This window comes from Rhinolophus ferrumequinum, chromosome 28 (assembly GCF_004115265.2).
Source record: "Rhinolophus ferrumequinum isolate MPI-CBG mRhiFer1 chromosome 28, mRhiFer1_v1.p, whole genome shotgun sequence".
Classification (NCBI taxonomy): Eukaryota; Metazoa; Chordata; class Mammalia; order Chiroptera; family Rhinolophidae; genus Rhinolophus; species Rhinolophus ferrumequinum.
In genome coordinates this window covers 16,430,307-16,447,090 of record NC_046311.1, presented here as the reverse complement: position 1 = coordinate 16,447,090, position 16,784 = coordinate 16,430,307, and the positions used below count along the sequence as shown (strand labels likewise).

General features: G+C 45.1%; 1 protein-coding gene across 2 annotated transcripts in view; it reads left to right on the top strand.

Annotated features, from left to right (window-relative positions):
• The first annotated feature begins 658 nt into the window (after positions 1-658).
• HERC2 (HECT and RLD domain containing E3 ubiquitin protein ligase 2) overlaps positions 659-16,784 on the top strand; it is a 139,585-nt gene continuing 123,459 nt past the window's right edge. The window contains exons 1-6 of one of the 2 annotated variants that reach the window (XM_033100307.1): positions 659-883; positions 1,316-1,418; positions 10,335-10,449; positions 12,145-12,282; positions 13,302-13,521; positions 16,617-16,717. In XM_033100307.1, the coding sequence (XP_032956198.1) occupies positions 1,347-1,418; positions 10,335-10,449; positions 12,145-12,282; positions 13,302-13,521; positions 16,617-16,717 (646 nt within the window). In that variant the 5' untranslated portion in view covers positions 659-883; positions 1,316-1,346. The remainder of the gene's footprint in view (positions 884-1,315; positions 1,419-10,334; positions 10,450-12,144; positions 12,283-13,301; positions 13,522-16,616; positions 16,718-16,784) is intronic. The other variant, XM_033100308.1, reaches the window with a different exon arrangement.

Below are 16,784 nucleotides of genomic sequence, written 5' to 3'. Positions count from 1 at the left end.
TTGTCTGGAAGTGTGTTCTTCAATTTTCAAGTGTTTGGAGGTTAGCCTGTTACTTTTGTTGGCTTGTACTTTAATTCCATTATAATCAGAAAACATACTTCGTATAACTGTTTTAAATTTTTTAGTATGTGTTTTACGGCCATTGGTTCAATGGCACTAAAGATTGCTATTTCCTTTTCGGATTTCTCTGCTACCAGGTGCTCCAAGTATTCTGTCCAGGACTAGTTGAATTCAGTGGGACAGACAGGAGGAGGCTCTTGAACACCGGAGCCAGCCTCACGCGGTGTGTCCCCGTCCCTACGTGTACCCCTCGCGTCCACCCCAGCCGGGCGGTCCTGCAGTACCCGCCCCGTCAGAGAGTCCTAGCAGAAAACCGTAGGAATTCCGGGACGGCAGTACGTGCGTGCCTGTGTACGTGCGTGTGGCGGAAGTCCCGCCTCCTGGAGCCTGCGGTTGGCCCTGACCGTAAGGGTGTGCTCCAGGGAGGAAAATGAGCGGATTGAAGGAAGCCGGTGGACCGGGAGGAGGGGCGAGACTGCTCCCCTTCCCCATTGGCTCGTCCTGCGGAGCAGCCTCGCTGCGATTGGCTGGGCAGCGGGGGCGGTGGTCCCTTGTCGGCCCACCCCTCCGGTCGCGAGCGGCGTCGGGATAGCGGGCGCGGGCTTGGGCGGAGGCAGCGGCGGCTTGAAGGCTGTCTCCGCGGGCCTCTGCGGGTCTGGTCCTCCTTTCCGCAGAGTGACGAGGACGGCCGGCGGCTGTGGCGGCGCGGGCCTGGACCCGGAGCTAGGCCGAGCCGAGCGCCGCGGGCTTTGGCACGGCCGCCGGACCTGGGCCTGCGCGGGGCGTCGGCAGCGCGCGTCGCGGGCTGTCTTTCCATTTCTAAGTGATTATTGTTTTGGATTTTTCTGTCGAAAATTTTCTGATTGATATGTTTTACGCACCACTTAGTGGTGTGGGGTAAAGCGGCAGAAGCTCTGTCATTTGTGGTTGAAATGTGGGCTTCTTGTCTGTTTATCTTTTGGGTTTGAGGGGAGGGGATGACATTGTGGTTCGGTCTCCTGTGACCGTCCATTCTCAAGGTCTCGCCGACGTAGTACAGCACCAGGCGAATCCCGCGTGGGTTCTTAACCTGTATTAGAGGTACCCCCTCCTACCCCATCTCTCTCCATCTTTCTCCCTCTCTTCTCTCACTTTCCTCCCCCAACTCTGCTCCTCTCCCCCATTTCTGTTATTTTTGCCGCATTAACCCTTGCGGGCAGGTCTTTGTAAAATACTGAAAAGCTGTTGGTCTTCAACGTTTCTGTTTTACTTGCAGGTCTGACAACTGGGAAGAAACAGGAGGAAAGATGCCTTCTGATTCTTTCTGTTTGGCTGCCCAGGATCGACTTGACTCCAAATGGTTGAAAACGGATATACAGGTGGGGTTTTGACATCCCTTTTTCTTGGTGTGTTTCGGCCTCCACATTTAAATTCCTGGTGTAAGCTTTCTTTAGGATATGTAAGTGGATGCAAATCGATTTAGTCCTATTAGAGAAGCTGGTTTGTTTCCTGTAACTTAAATTGTACCTTTTATTGTGTCAGGTTTCATTGCCTTTTTTTACAGATTGTGTGTGGCTGCATTTTAATTTCAGTTATTTGTAAGTGCAAGAAACTTGAAATCTCCTCATGCACAAATTTTTCTGTTATTTTTTTAAGAGGTCTGTGTCATTCTTCACCATATGTTGGTGACTGTATAGTGACAGTTTTTGAGATGTTCAGTTAATTATGTGGAGGAATAGTGACATGCAGTAAATGATTATGTTCTGAAGAAACTTACTCATTTTATGGGGTCCTATGTTTGTGTTTTAACCAAGAACACGTGGAAACAAAATGTTGGCCTTAGACTCTCTAATGTTTTGATGTAATGAGATAAATAATTGTAACCTTGTCCAGAAATGACCAAATAAGTAATAGTGGTAATATTTTTATGGACTGTTTTTACCCCAGGTTAGTTTTGTTTGCAAATGGTTGTCAAAAACTACTTTCGTCACTCCATATTACCAGCAAAAACAAGTGTCTGAAACATTTTGTAGGACGTGTGTTTTTTTCCCTCTTCCCTGAGGAAAAAAAACACACGTCCTACAGAATGTGTGTTTTGGGAACTCCCCTGCCCATAGTACATTGTAAGTATTTTTCAAGCAGTCTCCCTTTTAAACTATAATCTTGCATGCTGCATGCCTGCTTATCAAGGGTCATGTATGTAAGCAACTGATCGTAGATACTTGCAATGGAGCGTTATTGCTCCTCAGTGTTTTTCAAGTGTTAATCCTTGTAGATATGAGGGCCAAGTATTCAGAACTATGCTGTGGATGATGGGATTGTTATCAATAGTGTTAGAAAAGAAAAGCACAAAGACTTGGGTCAAGAATTTGCATAGTAGTGACTCTTTGTCATTGTCTTGTATTTAGCAATCACTGTCTGTTTTCCTTTGTCATCTTTTTTTTGAGTGGGGTAGGGGAGGGGAAAGATGAATAATTTCTTATTTCTGAATTCCTGAAATTCAGGCAAACTGATTTTAAGAATTGTTTTTATATTAGTGTTTATGTATTTTGGAACACTTTTTGAAGTCAAGAACTTTACCTAATGAAGTTTTCTTCTTAGGAGTCATAATTGAATAACTGCCAAACATGAGTCTTAGCATCTCGATCTAGAACCAGCTTAATGCTGAGTTGAGCGCCTTCGATGAGTCAGGCAGATACAGAAACACCACTTAGGCCTTAGAGTTTTTGCCATTTTACTTTTGATTTATTCAGTGTACTGTACAGTGGTTGGACCCTCTTAGACGTTTTGAATATTATTCAGAAGTCTTCCAAACTCCTCCGTGGGATCAGTGGACAGACCTAGGTTTCTGATAGTGCATCAGAGGACAAATGTGTAATGGATATTGAAGCTATTTAATATTGTGAAAAAAGTGATTACTGACCTTCGTTTCATATCATTTCTTCAGTATTTTTTATTATACGTGAGGAACGAATGTCGTCGTTTTGCCCTAAGGAGTTGCTTAGATGCAGCTGCCCTCTGGAGCCTCCTCAGACACACTGCGGTGCAGACCTCGCACTGACAGGTCTCACTCTTGTCTTGCAGAGGGTGTCTCTCTCACCATTTCTTAGGTAGGGCTTTGTATTGGGAACAGAATTGACATCTGCTTAATGACTAAGATGTGGGCTAGAAACATGTGTCTTAGCCAATGGATTTGGCAAATCTACTTTCTACAGCTGTTTGTTTGAAATGCCCTAGAAGGTTTTAGTGACTTTGGAAAGGGAAAAGTTTTGGACACTGTGAAAACTTTTAATACGTGTATATTATTAGCACAGGCCACGATCCTAGGCTTTGTTGATCATAGATGTTTAAATCAGTGAGGCCTAGGACCGTGCAGCCAGCTGCCTTGATTGGAGTACCCATTACATGGCAGGCATACAGCTGGCTTTACATATATAACGCTTTTTACTTTCTCAGCATTCTTTCCTGATTGTTGTGGGGAGTCTCTTGAATCGCCATGTTTCCTTTACAGCTCTCTTGAAGAGGCTGAGAGGTGTCAGCTACATTCACTGCCGTTACCATTTTCATGTTCACAGGATAAGTCCTGTCTCATGTGCTTGGTAGGCTTTTCAGTGAACCCAAAAGTCAATTAAGCAAAGGAACTATAAAAAATAGTACACGATACCATAAAGCTTTTTATTTTTAAGACATATATGCATATTTATTTGCTGGTCTTCATGTAAGGCTAAGCGTTCTTTCTTGCATAAGCTGTACTCAGATGAATTTCCCACAGTTTCTATTTTTGGGTTCTTTGAAGTGGAGCATGAAATTAGATATGTATGAAGTAATTTTTTTTTTAACTTTTTATTTTGAAATAATAAGAGACTCACAGGAAGTTGCAAAGAAAGTAGAGAGGTCACTGTATACTCTTCAGCCAGACTCCCCATGGTCACATCTTATGTAACAATAGTACAATATCAAAACCAGGAAGTTGCCATTGCTACGACATGTGCATAGTTCTATACCGTTTTATCACGTGTCTGTGTAACCACCACCACAGTGAAGATGAGAACTGTCCCATTACCACACAGATCTCGTTCCTGCTGCCCATCTACAGCCACTCTCCTGCCCTCACCAGCTTTCAACCCTGGCAGTCTCTAATCTGTTCTCCATTTCTGTAATTTTGTCATTTCGAGAATGTTGTATTATTTGTGACCTTTTGAGATTGGCTTTGTTCACTCAGCATAATGCTATTGAGGTCCATCAAAGTTGTTAAATATATCAGTAATTAAACGTGGACCATTTATTTGTCTCTTCTAATTGTCAGCTTGAAATAATTAAGCATAGAAGTTAGCTTTTGAAATTAAACTTAAAATTATTAAATGCATATATTGTCACTTTATGCTTAGAAATATCAGGTGGTTAAAAAACAACTGATCATCTTGGTAAATTCTCAGGTTTTACAGTTAATAGATGAGACGTAGAAATAAAAGAATTTTGTAAATACAGAATAATGACTTGTGATTACTTTTGTGTCTTTTTAATTCATGATTTTCATTATTCCTTCTCTATATTTTGGATCAGTCTTCTCGGGTTTATATACTTTGTTAGTCTTTTTTAAAGAACTAATTTTGGTTCTTGGAAAATGCTAATAATTGTTATAAGGGAAAGAAAACGAGTTTACTACCAGACTTTGACAACAAGGCTTTATGCAGAAGAAAATTGAACGTCTTTCAGGCACCCAAGGAAAGAAAATGTGAGCCCAGGATTTTATGTTACAGCAAAATTGACTTTTTAGGTAAAAAGGACACAAACTTATCGACGAACGAGAACTCAGGACATACTGTTTCCATGAGCCCTTCCTGAGGAATGGAGCAGACACAGATCTTTAGCTGCCAGACTGTAGGTTGCCATGAAGACTGGTGGTGGGCGTTAAACCCATAGTTACGCTTAGGACCTGGAGTAAATGAGTGTTGCAGGGAGAGAGCACAGCATATCATGGTAGATTGTGGTGTGACTTCTGCAGTATCCAGTCCGCTAACGCTGCTTATTGAAGTTTCATTTCACATGTTGTGTTTTTCCTGTCTGGAGAGGCCACTTGGGTCCTTTTTGTACCTTCTGTTTCACTTGTCATCCTCTGTTGGAGAGCTTTACTCAACCGAAGGCTGTGATACAGCCTTCACTGTTCTTGTCTGCTAATTCCATCATTGCCGTCATTTCTGGATTCATTTCTCTTGATTGATTGCTCTGATTGTGGGCATGTTTGCATGCCTGGTAATTTTTATGGAGTGCTGAACATATAAATACTACGCTACCCTTTGCTGAATTCTGTTGGATTTCTTTAAAGACCATTACTTTTGTTTGGTATGCAGTAAGTTACTTGCGATCAACTTGCTCTTTTCAAAGCTTGAGCATCAGGTTTGTTTGGATTAATCTAGCAGCTCTTGAGTTACTTTATGTGCCCTATTAAGGCCATATCCTCTTAGGACTCTGTAATGCTTGGTGTGATGGGAGGTTGTCTGCTTTCAGTCTTGGATGTGACGTCATACACAGGACGTGGCTTATGGCTTCCCAATTGCCTACCATGGAGCGGATGAGAGCTTGAAGGTGGGGAGCAGGAGCTAGCTCCCCACGTTGTGAACATTCAGCAGTTGGCATGGAGAGATAAGGGAGCTGGGTATTTTAATCGCTCCTTTTTCCTTGCAAAGTTTGTGGAAGAGTTCACATGCCTAGTGGGCATGCCTGCTGAGGGACGTGCTGTGTCTGCGGCTCAGGTGGGGCGGGGCTGATGTGGTCACACAGTCAGCACAACTTTTCTGTAAGGCACCAGGCCGTAGATGCCTCTGTGAGCCAGGTGTTTTCTGTGACAACTGCTCACCGGCCACAGCCAACACGTAGGAAGGGGAGTGTGGCTGGGTTGCAGAAAAACTGTGGATGCTGACCTTGGAATGTCATGATTTTCATGTGTCTTCAAGGGTTTTCCCTCTCTTGATTATTTTTCAGCTATTGGAAAATGTAAAAAGCATTCTCAGCTTGTGGGTCATGTAAAACCAGGTGGTAGGCCAGGCCGTTGTTTGCTGACCCCTGGAGTGACAAGCTGCGTCATGGCTTCACGGGCTCCCTGTCCCGTCTCTCCCATCCCCTTACCCTCACTGCCCTGGGCTGGCAGCTGACCAGGTAGTGTCGGCACTTTAATGTATTGCTCGGGCTCTCCTTTTTCTGACAAGGTCTCTATCTGTATTTCTGTTTTCTGGATCCACTCTTGCTCTGTTTCTGTTGTCTTGTGTTTGTGTCATTTTTTAATCACATGGTCTTGTCTCATCCATTGTTATTTTTGTTTGAGCTTCAGATATTATATATGGAAATTTGTCACCATCCTCTGGGTAACAGTGTCCTCTTCCAGACAGGATTGAGGAAATTAGCAGCACGAGCAGTCCCAGGTCACTGCAGAGCAGCGGGGACAGACTTTCCAAACTGGGCCCCCTCCTGGGAAGGCTGTTGGCTTCCACGTCACTCGAGCCTCTGGTGTGTGTGGCCCCGAGGTCTCACTCAAACCCTGGTGTGTTTACCGGCCCTATGCCCCGTGGGGACGCTGGCTCCAGCCTGTCTCAGCAACTCTGCTGGGCTCCTGGCCTCAGCCCTGCCCATGGAATTGCCAGGCGCCTGACGGAGGGTGGCCTTAGGCTCTCTGTCCTTTCCCGGGTCTCAGTCTCCCGCTGCCTGGATGTCTTCAAACCTGTGCTTTATGTTCCTGCCTGACTTTCCCACTTGCTCTAGAAATCTGTTCTTAAAATATTTTGGAATTGGCATGCTGTCATGTGTTCAGTAGGTGCTAAGTAAGTTTTTTTCTGCAAGGCTAAGAAAAAAAGCCAGACACCTTTACTTTAGTCATCTGCAAATATTTGAACAGGTATTAATATTTCAGGCATGTTTTTATTATTGTTGTTGTTGTTATTATTATTGGGGAATATTGGGGAACAATGTGTTTTTCCAGGATGTCAAGTCGTCGTTTTCAATCTAGTGGGGAGGGGGGGCCCGCAGCTCACTGGCCCATGTGGGACTCGAACCCACGACCTTGGTGCTGTGAGCACCACGCTCCAACCACTGAGCCAACCAGTGCCCACAGGCATGTTTTAAAAACAGGAAAAATAAACATTTTCTAACGTACAAGTTACTCAGAATGCAATTTATTGACATGGCATGTTTGATTTGGGATTATTTTGTGGAATTCTACAGTTCTGAAGCAGTCAGTTTAACACCTGTCTTAGGGGTTGGCTAGCCCAATCCTGTTTGGTGTTCAAGTGTTGGCAGCTCCTGTGCAGGATCTCACCGGCTCCCCCAGGCTCCTCACAGCATGTGTGGGAGCTCGTTCTGGTGCTGGTGAGGATGAGCACGCTTGGCAGTTGGCCTCTGCCCCGCCTGCCTCTGATAGTCTTGGTCCTGTGAGGCCTTGGTCAGCTCATCGACTTCTCTGTTTTTTATGACTCTGAACACCAACGTTTCTCAACCTGGCTTTCCCCCAAAACATGGTGCCTGGACCCCAGCCACCCGAGTGTGCAGTTGTCCCAGTGTGCAGTCAGGGCTGAGGACACTGGTCCACCCTCTCTCCTTGGGTGTCGGCATCTCCTTCAGGCCTGGATTTGAATCTCCAGCCCTGAACACCCTGCTAAGATCTGGATTTGTATTTATAGTGTGTGTGTGTGTGTGTGTGTGTGTCTCCATGTTTATGTTCAGTCGTTAGTGCAAATCTCAGTGGTTAAAACTGAGCTAATTCTCTCATTCCAGTTCTGTTTGTACCTTTTTTCACTTTTCACATCTGTCCCATTTGATCTGAAATGTCTTAAATACTCTGCTTTCCGGTCTGGGCTTAGGTTCTCACGTTTTGAGGGGGCTCTTGGCGAAGGCCTCCTGAGTTATTTTCTGTTGCTAGTTTCCTCTTTTGTCTCCATCCACTGCCCGGGGACTGAGTTTTGATTTAAGATGTGATCGTTGATCCCCTGGAGCGTGATGCTGTCTGGTCACTGTTTGCCCCCCAGCTTGTGTGGCAGTGTGGGGACTAGACTGAACCGCACGCAGCAGCAGGTCTTAGCTGCTCTCCTCCTACCCGGAGGAGGCAAGTCTTTCCATCTCCTCGTTCAAACCTCAGGGGCCCTGAATGTCTGTAGCTCACTTTTCGGGAAGGACTTTACTTCTCCCCCTGCTAATTGATACTTTTGCCAAGAGTCATATGTTTTGGTCCCGAGTATGTTTATGGAATTACCTTGTTAGTGAACAGATCAGGTATGTGCTGAAAGCGGTGGCTTCTGTGAAACTCAGTTGGGTACCGAATTGGTTTTCTCTTGCTACATAAGAAGTCACTGGCCACCAATTCAGCAACTTAAAACAACTCCCGTACTGTCTCCCAGTTTCTGTGGCCAGGAGTCTGGCCATGGCTGAGCTGCATCGTCTGCTTCGGGTCTCACGGCACAGCAGGGTGTTGGCTGTGCTGCGTGCTCAGCGGGGTCTCACTGGGGTCTCATGGGTGTTGGGTCTGGGACTGAGGCACGGGTTCCTGGAGGCCGCCCCCTCCACAGGCAGCTAGAGCAGCTTGCCCTGCACGGCTGTGGAGTGTGTCTTCCGCTGGCCTCGTCCTCCGAGGGTGGTCACCTGAGAAAGCAGGGCCCGCGGGGTGAGCCTCCTTTGACTGACCTAGCACTGAGCTGATGAGGGACCTCGCTGATGCAGGAGACGTTCCTTCCCTTTGCCACAGAAGGAAACGGAGCCTAGTCCAGGGTGATGGCGCCTCTATGCACGGGCCCTGCCCGCATGTGGGGCTGGCAGTATGTGTGCGGTAGGTGAGGAGTGAGATGCTGGAAAACTCCTTGTTAGGTGAGAGAACTGTGGGACGGAGCAGTCCTGAGAGCCTAGGAGAAGCTGCGCGGAGACTGCTCAGTGCCCTGCGTGCAGCTCGTGCTCGACTTTAGACACTGATTTGGGAGGCAGTGGATGGTTCATGAGGGTGGTACGTGCTGGTTGCTGACTAGTTAGAGGTCCTGGCCTTCCATTAAAGACGGGCCCACAGACGTGTCTGTTTCAGGGTCTGAAACTGTGTGTGTCTTGCGAGAGGGCTTTGTCGTGCCTGCAGTTTTTGGAATGGGTGCCTTCTCTGGGTGGCCACTGTGCACCTCCCCTCGCAGCTGCATGCCCTGAGAAGCCTTTTCTGATTCCCAGATCCTGACAGGAGAGAGCAATTTTGTTTTCTCTTTGACTGTCATGATGGACTTTGGTGTTTTCATTTACTTTTGCAGTCCACTCTAGTTGTGTATTTTGATGCTCAAAATTGTTCCAAATTTGGCCAGTAGAGTTGCCATCAGGCTTTGAGCAACTTTCTTAGTGCAAACATAAGCTTTTCCAGGCTCATTTTGTCTGTTCTGGTCCCTGAGTCAGCCTGATTTCCAAGATCCCAGGTTTCGTACTGGAATGTGGAACTGGGAAACCAGCATCTGGGCGCTGGGTGTCCTCACTGCTGTTAGAGGGCCCCCAGGTCTGCTTCCTTTCCAAAGATGGAGCAGCAGACGTGATCAATATAAGTTCATACTGAGGTTTTCAATTCAAATTGTTCTTTAAAAGTTCTTGGTTTTATCTTTTACGCTGAAAACCTTAGTTTCTAGTAACACTGACACACTTTATCATAAAAGTACGTTTTGTTATGTTAACATTACTTTATCGTATAGTATAACATGCACTAACTTTAAAATTTTCATGTCAATATTGTGATTATCAGTGAAACCAGCGCGTAAAGTTAAGATTTTTTTTCCCTTGGAGTATATCTGACTAAAGATGTATAATTCGAAAGTCCCTTGAAACACTTTTCTTTCTGATAAACAGATTAATTTACTTGTCCCCAGTTCTAGGTTTTGCATTTTTAGGATTTAACTTTAACTTTTTGATGGAAATCATTTATGTGTTTTAGAAGTGAAAGTATATAAGATATGCTCAAAATCTTGCTTTCATTCTTCTCTCCTGCCTCCTCCCATATTGGCCTTCCTGTCTCCCTAGAGAGAATCATTGCTATTTGTGTCTGGCTTATGTGCATTATGTGTCTTTTTTCTTGGACCTTATGCAAAAGTTGGCATAGTATGTACACTACTATACACTGTGCCTTTTTCACTTAACTATATTTCTTGGAATAATTTTCGTTAACTGTTGAGTGATTGAACACATGAAAGGAAGTGAGTTTTTTTCATGTCTTCTTTAAGGTTTGCTTTAAGGTTTGCTTTAAGGGTTGCTTTGTGAGTATGCTCACTCCATAAGTTTATCTCATTTATCATTGCCAGCTTGCATTCACGAGAGATGGACTCTGTGGTCTGTGGAATGAAATGGTTAAAGATGGCGAAATTGTATATATTGGGGCGGAGTTAACCCAGAATGGAGAGCTTCCACCTAGAAAAGGTAAGGTCCTTTAACTAGTACGTTTCACTTTGTCAAGACTTTTATAAATTGCATTTTATAGAAATTTTGGAATGTGCTGTAAGAACAGGAGTGTCTAAGCCTAACTCTTTGAAGTTTGATTTTCACTTTGGTGATTGTGTAAATGACAGTCAGTATCACGGGCCACCTGGAGCTCATCGTTCTCTGTATGCTGAAGGCCTCAAGCCATCTCACTGTGGTGTCCTCCTCTGATGTGTCGTCTGCGGCTTCTAGGCACTGCAGTTAGGATTTTTTCTTTTAAGTTTTGAAATATATCTTGTGGCTAACCATAAATAGTGACTTTTAGAAAAGAATTAAATCCTGATTCCTGGTGCCACTTGGTCAGACCCCCGCCCCATGGCTGGCGCCACCCCCAGAGTTCCGATTCTGTGGTTGGCATGGGGCCTGGGATTTGCGTTTGTAACACATTTCCAAGTCCTGCTGACGATGTTGCTTGTCAGTGTGCCACGTGCCTTGTGCAGGCCCAACCTGTTATATTGGGGGTTAGGGCTGCTCTGTGTGCTGCTTAGAAAGGAGAACATTCAAAAACCAACATGTTCCACAGCAAATGACCACAGTTAGAGCGCCCTCGTAAATCTACCTGTTCTCCATAATTAATTCTCATTGCTCTGTATTCTGAGTCCCTTGTGGAAAGCCTAACCCAGCCCCGGGAGTCGGCCTGCTGTCTGCTGGAAGGGTGATGTCAGCTTCGGCTGGAGTCTCTCCTGACAGACACATCCCAGCGAGGCTGCCCTGGGGCTTGTTAGTTGGAGACCCGATTTCTGGCCTCTAGTTTTGGAAGGAAGCAGATGAAAAGACTCAAGCCTCTGGTTAAGTTATTACTCTTCGAAACAGCATCAGATGGAAAGGAGTAAAGTGCTTCACAGGCTGAGCTTCATGGCTCCACCTGGGCGTTAGAGCACAGCACAGGCCACGAGGTGTGGACACGTGTGTGGCCTTCCGTGGTCCTGGGACCTGCAGTGGGTTTGTTAATAAGATTTGCTTAGACGAGGTCAGTCTGGGGAGGGGCAGTTCTCCTTGGTCTGCTCGTCTTCCCACACTGGGGGCCTGGAGCACGGGACGCTCTGATGGCAGCAGTGAGCTCCTGCAGAAATGAGGGGCTTCCCAGCCCATCCCCTGCATGTGGGCGTCCCAACGCTTCTGTATTACACTCTGTCAGTCAACGAGGGTTGCCCTGTGTCACAGTGGTTCTCAGCTGGTGATGGAGTTGAGCAACGCATAGAGTTGAGGTGATTTTTGAACCATGATCCCATTCCACATCTTCCCTTCCCATGGACACACAGCAACTGGCAGTCACTGGGTAGAAGCATGCGTGTGAAATTCAAGCAGGTGAACACCAACGACGGAGTTTGTTGGCGGTGAAATGTAGTGGGAAATTGATGGTCTGTTTTGGAAGGCATGCTTAAAGAAGAATTTGTGTGATACTTTGATTTCTTTATTAAAAGGGTCACTGGGCATTCATTACTTTGTAAATCACAATGTACCCGTTAGGGTGATGACTCATGAAATTAAAAAAAAATCAAACATTCAGCTAATGGTGAGCATTGTAACTTAACCTTTCCATTTCTGGAAGGGACTTAGCAAAGAGACTAACAAGTGGGTGTTACATTTTGGAAAGCAATTTATATATTAAAAATTTTTAAAAAAATTTTCCAGATGATGGTGTTGATACTCAGAGTGGAACAAAGAAAGAAGATGCGAATGACAAAGAGAAAAAGGATGAAGAAGAAGCTCCTGCAGCTGCATACAGGGCCAAATCAATCTTAGAGAGCTGGGTGTGGGGCAAACAGCCAGGTATTATGATCTGAGATTCCCATCCTTTGGAAAGCTAGACCTGCTTAGTGCTCACTTTCTTGATACCATAGATAGGCTGCTTTTTTGCTCATAGAGTTTTTAAAAATTTAACTTAAATTTTTTTAATATTGTGGTAAACTATACATAACATACAGTTTACCATTTCAACCATTATGAAGTGACAGTTCAGTGACATGAAGTACATTCACACTGTTCTGTAGCCATCACCACGATCCATTTCTAGAACCTCTTCATCTTCCCAAACTGAAACGCTGCTCAGTAAACCACAAGTCCCATTTCTTCTCTGCCCCCAGCCCCTGGAATCCACCACTGGACTTTGTGCCTTTAGGGTATTGACTAGCTTGCTTACCTCAAGTAAGCAGTAGAATCACAGAATATTCGTCCTTTTGTCTCATGACACTTTTTCATCTTGAATTCCGTTTTGTGTGCTATTAAATATTTCCCCACCTGCTTATTGTAACTTTAATTTTTTCATGGAAATATTAAAAAATTGTATTAAAATTTGTACACAGTGTAAAATTCAATTATAAGAAGAATATATAAAATAAAAAGGTTTTCTTCAACACCAAACAATGGAGAGTTTGGTGCCAGGATAACGAGAGTGATGGGTGGAGCTTCTGTCTGTGTCTAGGAAATGCGCTCCCCGTAAGCACTGCCTCCGTCGTTCTGTGTTAAAGCTCGCACAGCGCTCACAGAGAGGCAGTCGTGTCCCACGGTGCCTCCGAGTGGCCTGTGCCACGGGTCCTCCTCCTCCTCCTCCTCCTCCGGGCGGCCTTGGCCTTGGCCTTGGGCGAGTCGCCTGCGCCTCGGTTTCCCCCTCCATGAGATCAACGGGCAGTAGCGCCTCTTGATGGTGGCTGTGACGATTATCTAATATGTGTAAAGTGCTCACAGTGTTTTGGCACATATTAATTCAGCACTCAAGTGTCACCTCGTATCATCGGTTTTCTCACAATACAACAAAGTGCCCAAGGATGTTTTCTTACTGTGTTTTCTAGACGTGCGTGAGCTGAAGGAATGTCTGTCTGTGTTGGTGAGAGAGCAGCACGCTCTGGCCATGCAGTCAGCCGCCAGCACCCTCTCCGCCCTGAGACTCAAGCAGAGGCTGGCCATCCTGGAGCGCTATTTCATCGCCTTGAATAGAACTGTTTTCCAGGAGAACGTCAAAGTGAAATGGAAAAGCAGCAGCATTTCTTTGCCCCCTGTGGACAAAAAAAGGTAACAGGAGAATGAAGAAAGCACGCTAATACCAGCTAAATGTAAAATTCAGGATGTTTTGTCCAGGAAAGTTTAATTGAGGTGTTCAGCATAGATCCTTTTTCATCTTTATGAAACTTTATTCTTTTTGAATGTTTTCTATAATCTGGAGAATGGCTTTGCCAGTTTGCTCAGATACTAGCCAGGCTATGCCGTTATTTTAAAGACATTTTCCTGTCAGTTAGTGTAGAATCCCACCAAAGGTTTAGAGCGACATGTCTAGATTTGGCAACGGTATCTGATCATTGTATCTGTTTTGTTTTGCTACTGGATAGGGAATAGTCAGATTGTAATACTTAGTGCCTAACTAGTTGAGATGCTTCATTGTTCTCTTCCTAATATGATTTTCTTGCTCTTTTATTATAAGAGATGCTTTCAGGCACGTGACTTAACATGTCGGTACACATCAGCAGGTTTTCTCAGAGGCATTAACTAACAGGCATTGTAATGCTTAAATTAAGGCTGTATCAAATTCTGTTTTTCCAAAGTATAGCTGTCTACTAGACTTTTGTTCTCAGAAGGCTAGACTAAAAGATGTCCAGATAGAATTCATATTTTATGTAGTTGGAAAGTTGGTTTTATTTGATTGTAATATTGACTTTTACTCCCTATAGAGCACCTGGCAAGTACAGGAGGCAGAAAGAAGCAGGGGAGGAAAAGCCTTGTTATCGTGTGTCTCAGAGATAAGATGAGCCAAGTGTAGCATAGTTCCTTGTTTTTTTCCTGTTGAAATCTCATTGAAATCACATTACATATCATGCATTGGAGCAGTAGTTCTAAGAAAAATTGAACCAAGTGACACCGTGTGATGACAGCCTAGCCCTTTCCTCCTTGACTGTGACAGTCACTGGGTGGTAGATTTGGGGCTTCTCTAGGCATTCTGCGTGTTTGCTGAGTCAAACTGAATTCCCTAAGATTGCAGAAGTGGCCGGCAGCCCCGCTTATCTTTCTGTTGAGGTGACATAAGGGTTGATGGATTAATTGAAATCTACTTTTCATTAAATAGAGGAAATTTCTAAACTTAAAAACATTTATTTGTAGATACTTGTGGATTTGTATGTAGTTGTAAGAAATGGTGCAGAGTCCTTCTGTCTTCCGCCACTCCCCCAAGGAGGCCACTTGCAGTGTCACAAATAGGACAGTGGCTTTGACTCAGTTACCGGTGTGCTAAAATCCCCAGGGGTGTACGCTGAGCTGTGTGTGCATTTCCATGCGATTTTATCACAAGTGTGGATTTCTGTCATTACTGCCACAGTCTGGGTATAAGACAGGACCTTTTTCTAGCTGCACCCACCTCCTTTGTCCTCCCCCTGCCGTGAACCCTGGCCACCACTACTGTGGTCCCCAGGTCTGTCATGTAACCTGTATGGTGCGTTTTTTCACGCAGCAGCATTCCCTGGAGACCCCTCCGAGTGCTTGCATGTGTCGGCACTGCCGAGTGGGGTCCATGGTGTGGATGTGCCTTCACCCGTGGGAGGGTACCTTGAGATGACCGGTTACAGTTTTTGAGTATTACGAATAGAGCTGCTGTGAATCTTCAAGGACAGGTTTCTGTGTGACCCTGTTTCATTTCTCTGGAATGAATGCCCTGGAGGGTAAGTGCTCTGTCTTGCGTTTGGGCCTGGAAGACACTGCCGTTCTTTTCCACAGAAGCTGTACCACCTCACACGGTCACCAGCCCTGTGTGAGGGACCCGTTTCTCCACATCCTTCTCGCCCCTTTGCTGTTGTCACTTTTTCACTTTAGCCATTCTATTAGCTGTGTAGTGATATGTCCTAAATTTGTGCAGATTTCCTCATTTCTTCATTTATTGGATAGTGGTGGGTCACTGTTTTGTGGAACTAGCTGCTGAGCCACTTGTTGCAGATGTAGCAGTTCTCACACTGTACAGATTCAGGGCTGAGGGGGCCCAGCTTCTGCTTCTCTTCAGTGGCTTGCTCAGGGGCGCCTTCCACCTCCTCTGAACACTAAGCCTGTGTTTCTGTCCTAAAGACTAGTATCTTGTTACACATCTGTGTCTTACAATGTTTAGTTCTCATTCAGAAACAAAGTGTCAGCCTCTTTGTTTCTTTCTCCCAGGCATCGCCTTGGGGTGGTCCTTAACTACAGTGTCTTGTTTCCCCTCAGGCACCACAGACATGTGCCTGCCAGCTGCCTCTGTGGTGTCCCCACAGCCTTCACTGCTCCTGGAACGTGACATTATATCTTGGGGAGATCATTCCTTGTCATTACCCATTTTTAATAGCATTTCTTCCTGATTATGAAAACAGATTATAATAAATTTGGAGAATAGTTAGAGAAGTATTTAACAATACAAAGTTGAAAATAAAATTACTTGCTATGCGTAACTGCGTTTATATGGTACATGCACGTTTGTGTTCTAGTTTTTGTTTTTTGTTTAGGATGATTTTCATGGAAAACTGTATAATTTCATAATATGCAAAATGAAACCATGTCTTCTTAAATTAACATGCATAAGTAGTAACAAGCTTCAAAGGAGACATGACAGAGATTAGCACTGAGTTCAGGAAGGGAACCTCAGCATGGTGAGGGTGAAAGAGAATAGGACCAGTACGTGGGCTCTGAACCCAGCAGTCAACGTTGGCCTGAGAAGGGAAAGGTCCAGAACAAACAGTCCAGCCTGGGTGCAGGGTCTTGGACATTGCGCAGAGTGCTCCACGTGCCCCTCACCGCTCTCCTGCCTTCTCTTCCACCTGAGGTTTCATCCCCCCATTTCTGTACTGACCTGTTTCCCATCCTCCCCCACCAATAACCTCGGTGCCCTGAGGTGATCTCGTGAGCTCATTTGTAAGTCATTTAAAATTCTTTGTAATGTGTTTTTGTTTTTTTTCTTCCTGAAAGAGAAAACTTTTCCTTTAGAAAGGAAATTTGGTAAAAATTTTTAAAAAATGAGACTAAAAGTCATTTGTGATCCTACCATCTAAAAAACCCACCGACCACAATTTGGTGCAAATTCTTCCATATCATTGGTTTGATTTTAACATTAGTACATCCCATGACTGACCGCTTGTCACCCCCATGTGTACTGTCCGCAGTTCCCGGCCCTCTGGCAAAGGGGTGGAAGGACTTGCGAGAGTCGGATCCCGGGCAGCCCTGTCTTTCGCCTTTGCGTTCCTGCGCCGGGCCTGGCGGTCAGGTACGTGAGCCTGGCGGTTGAGAGTACGTGGGCCTGGTGGTCAGGGACGTCAGCCTGGCGGACAGGT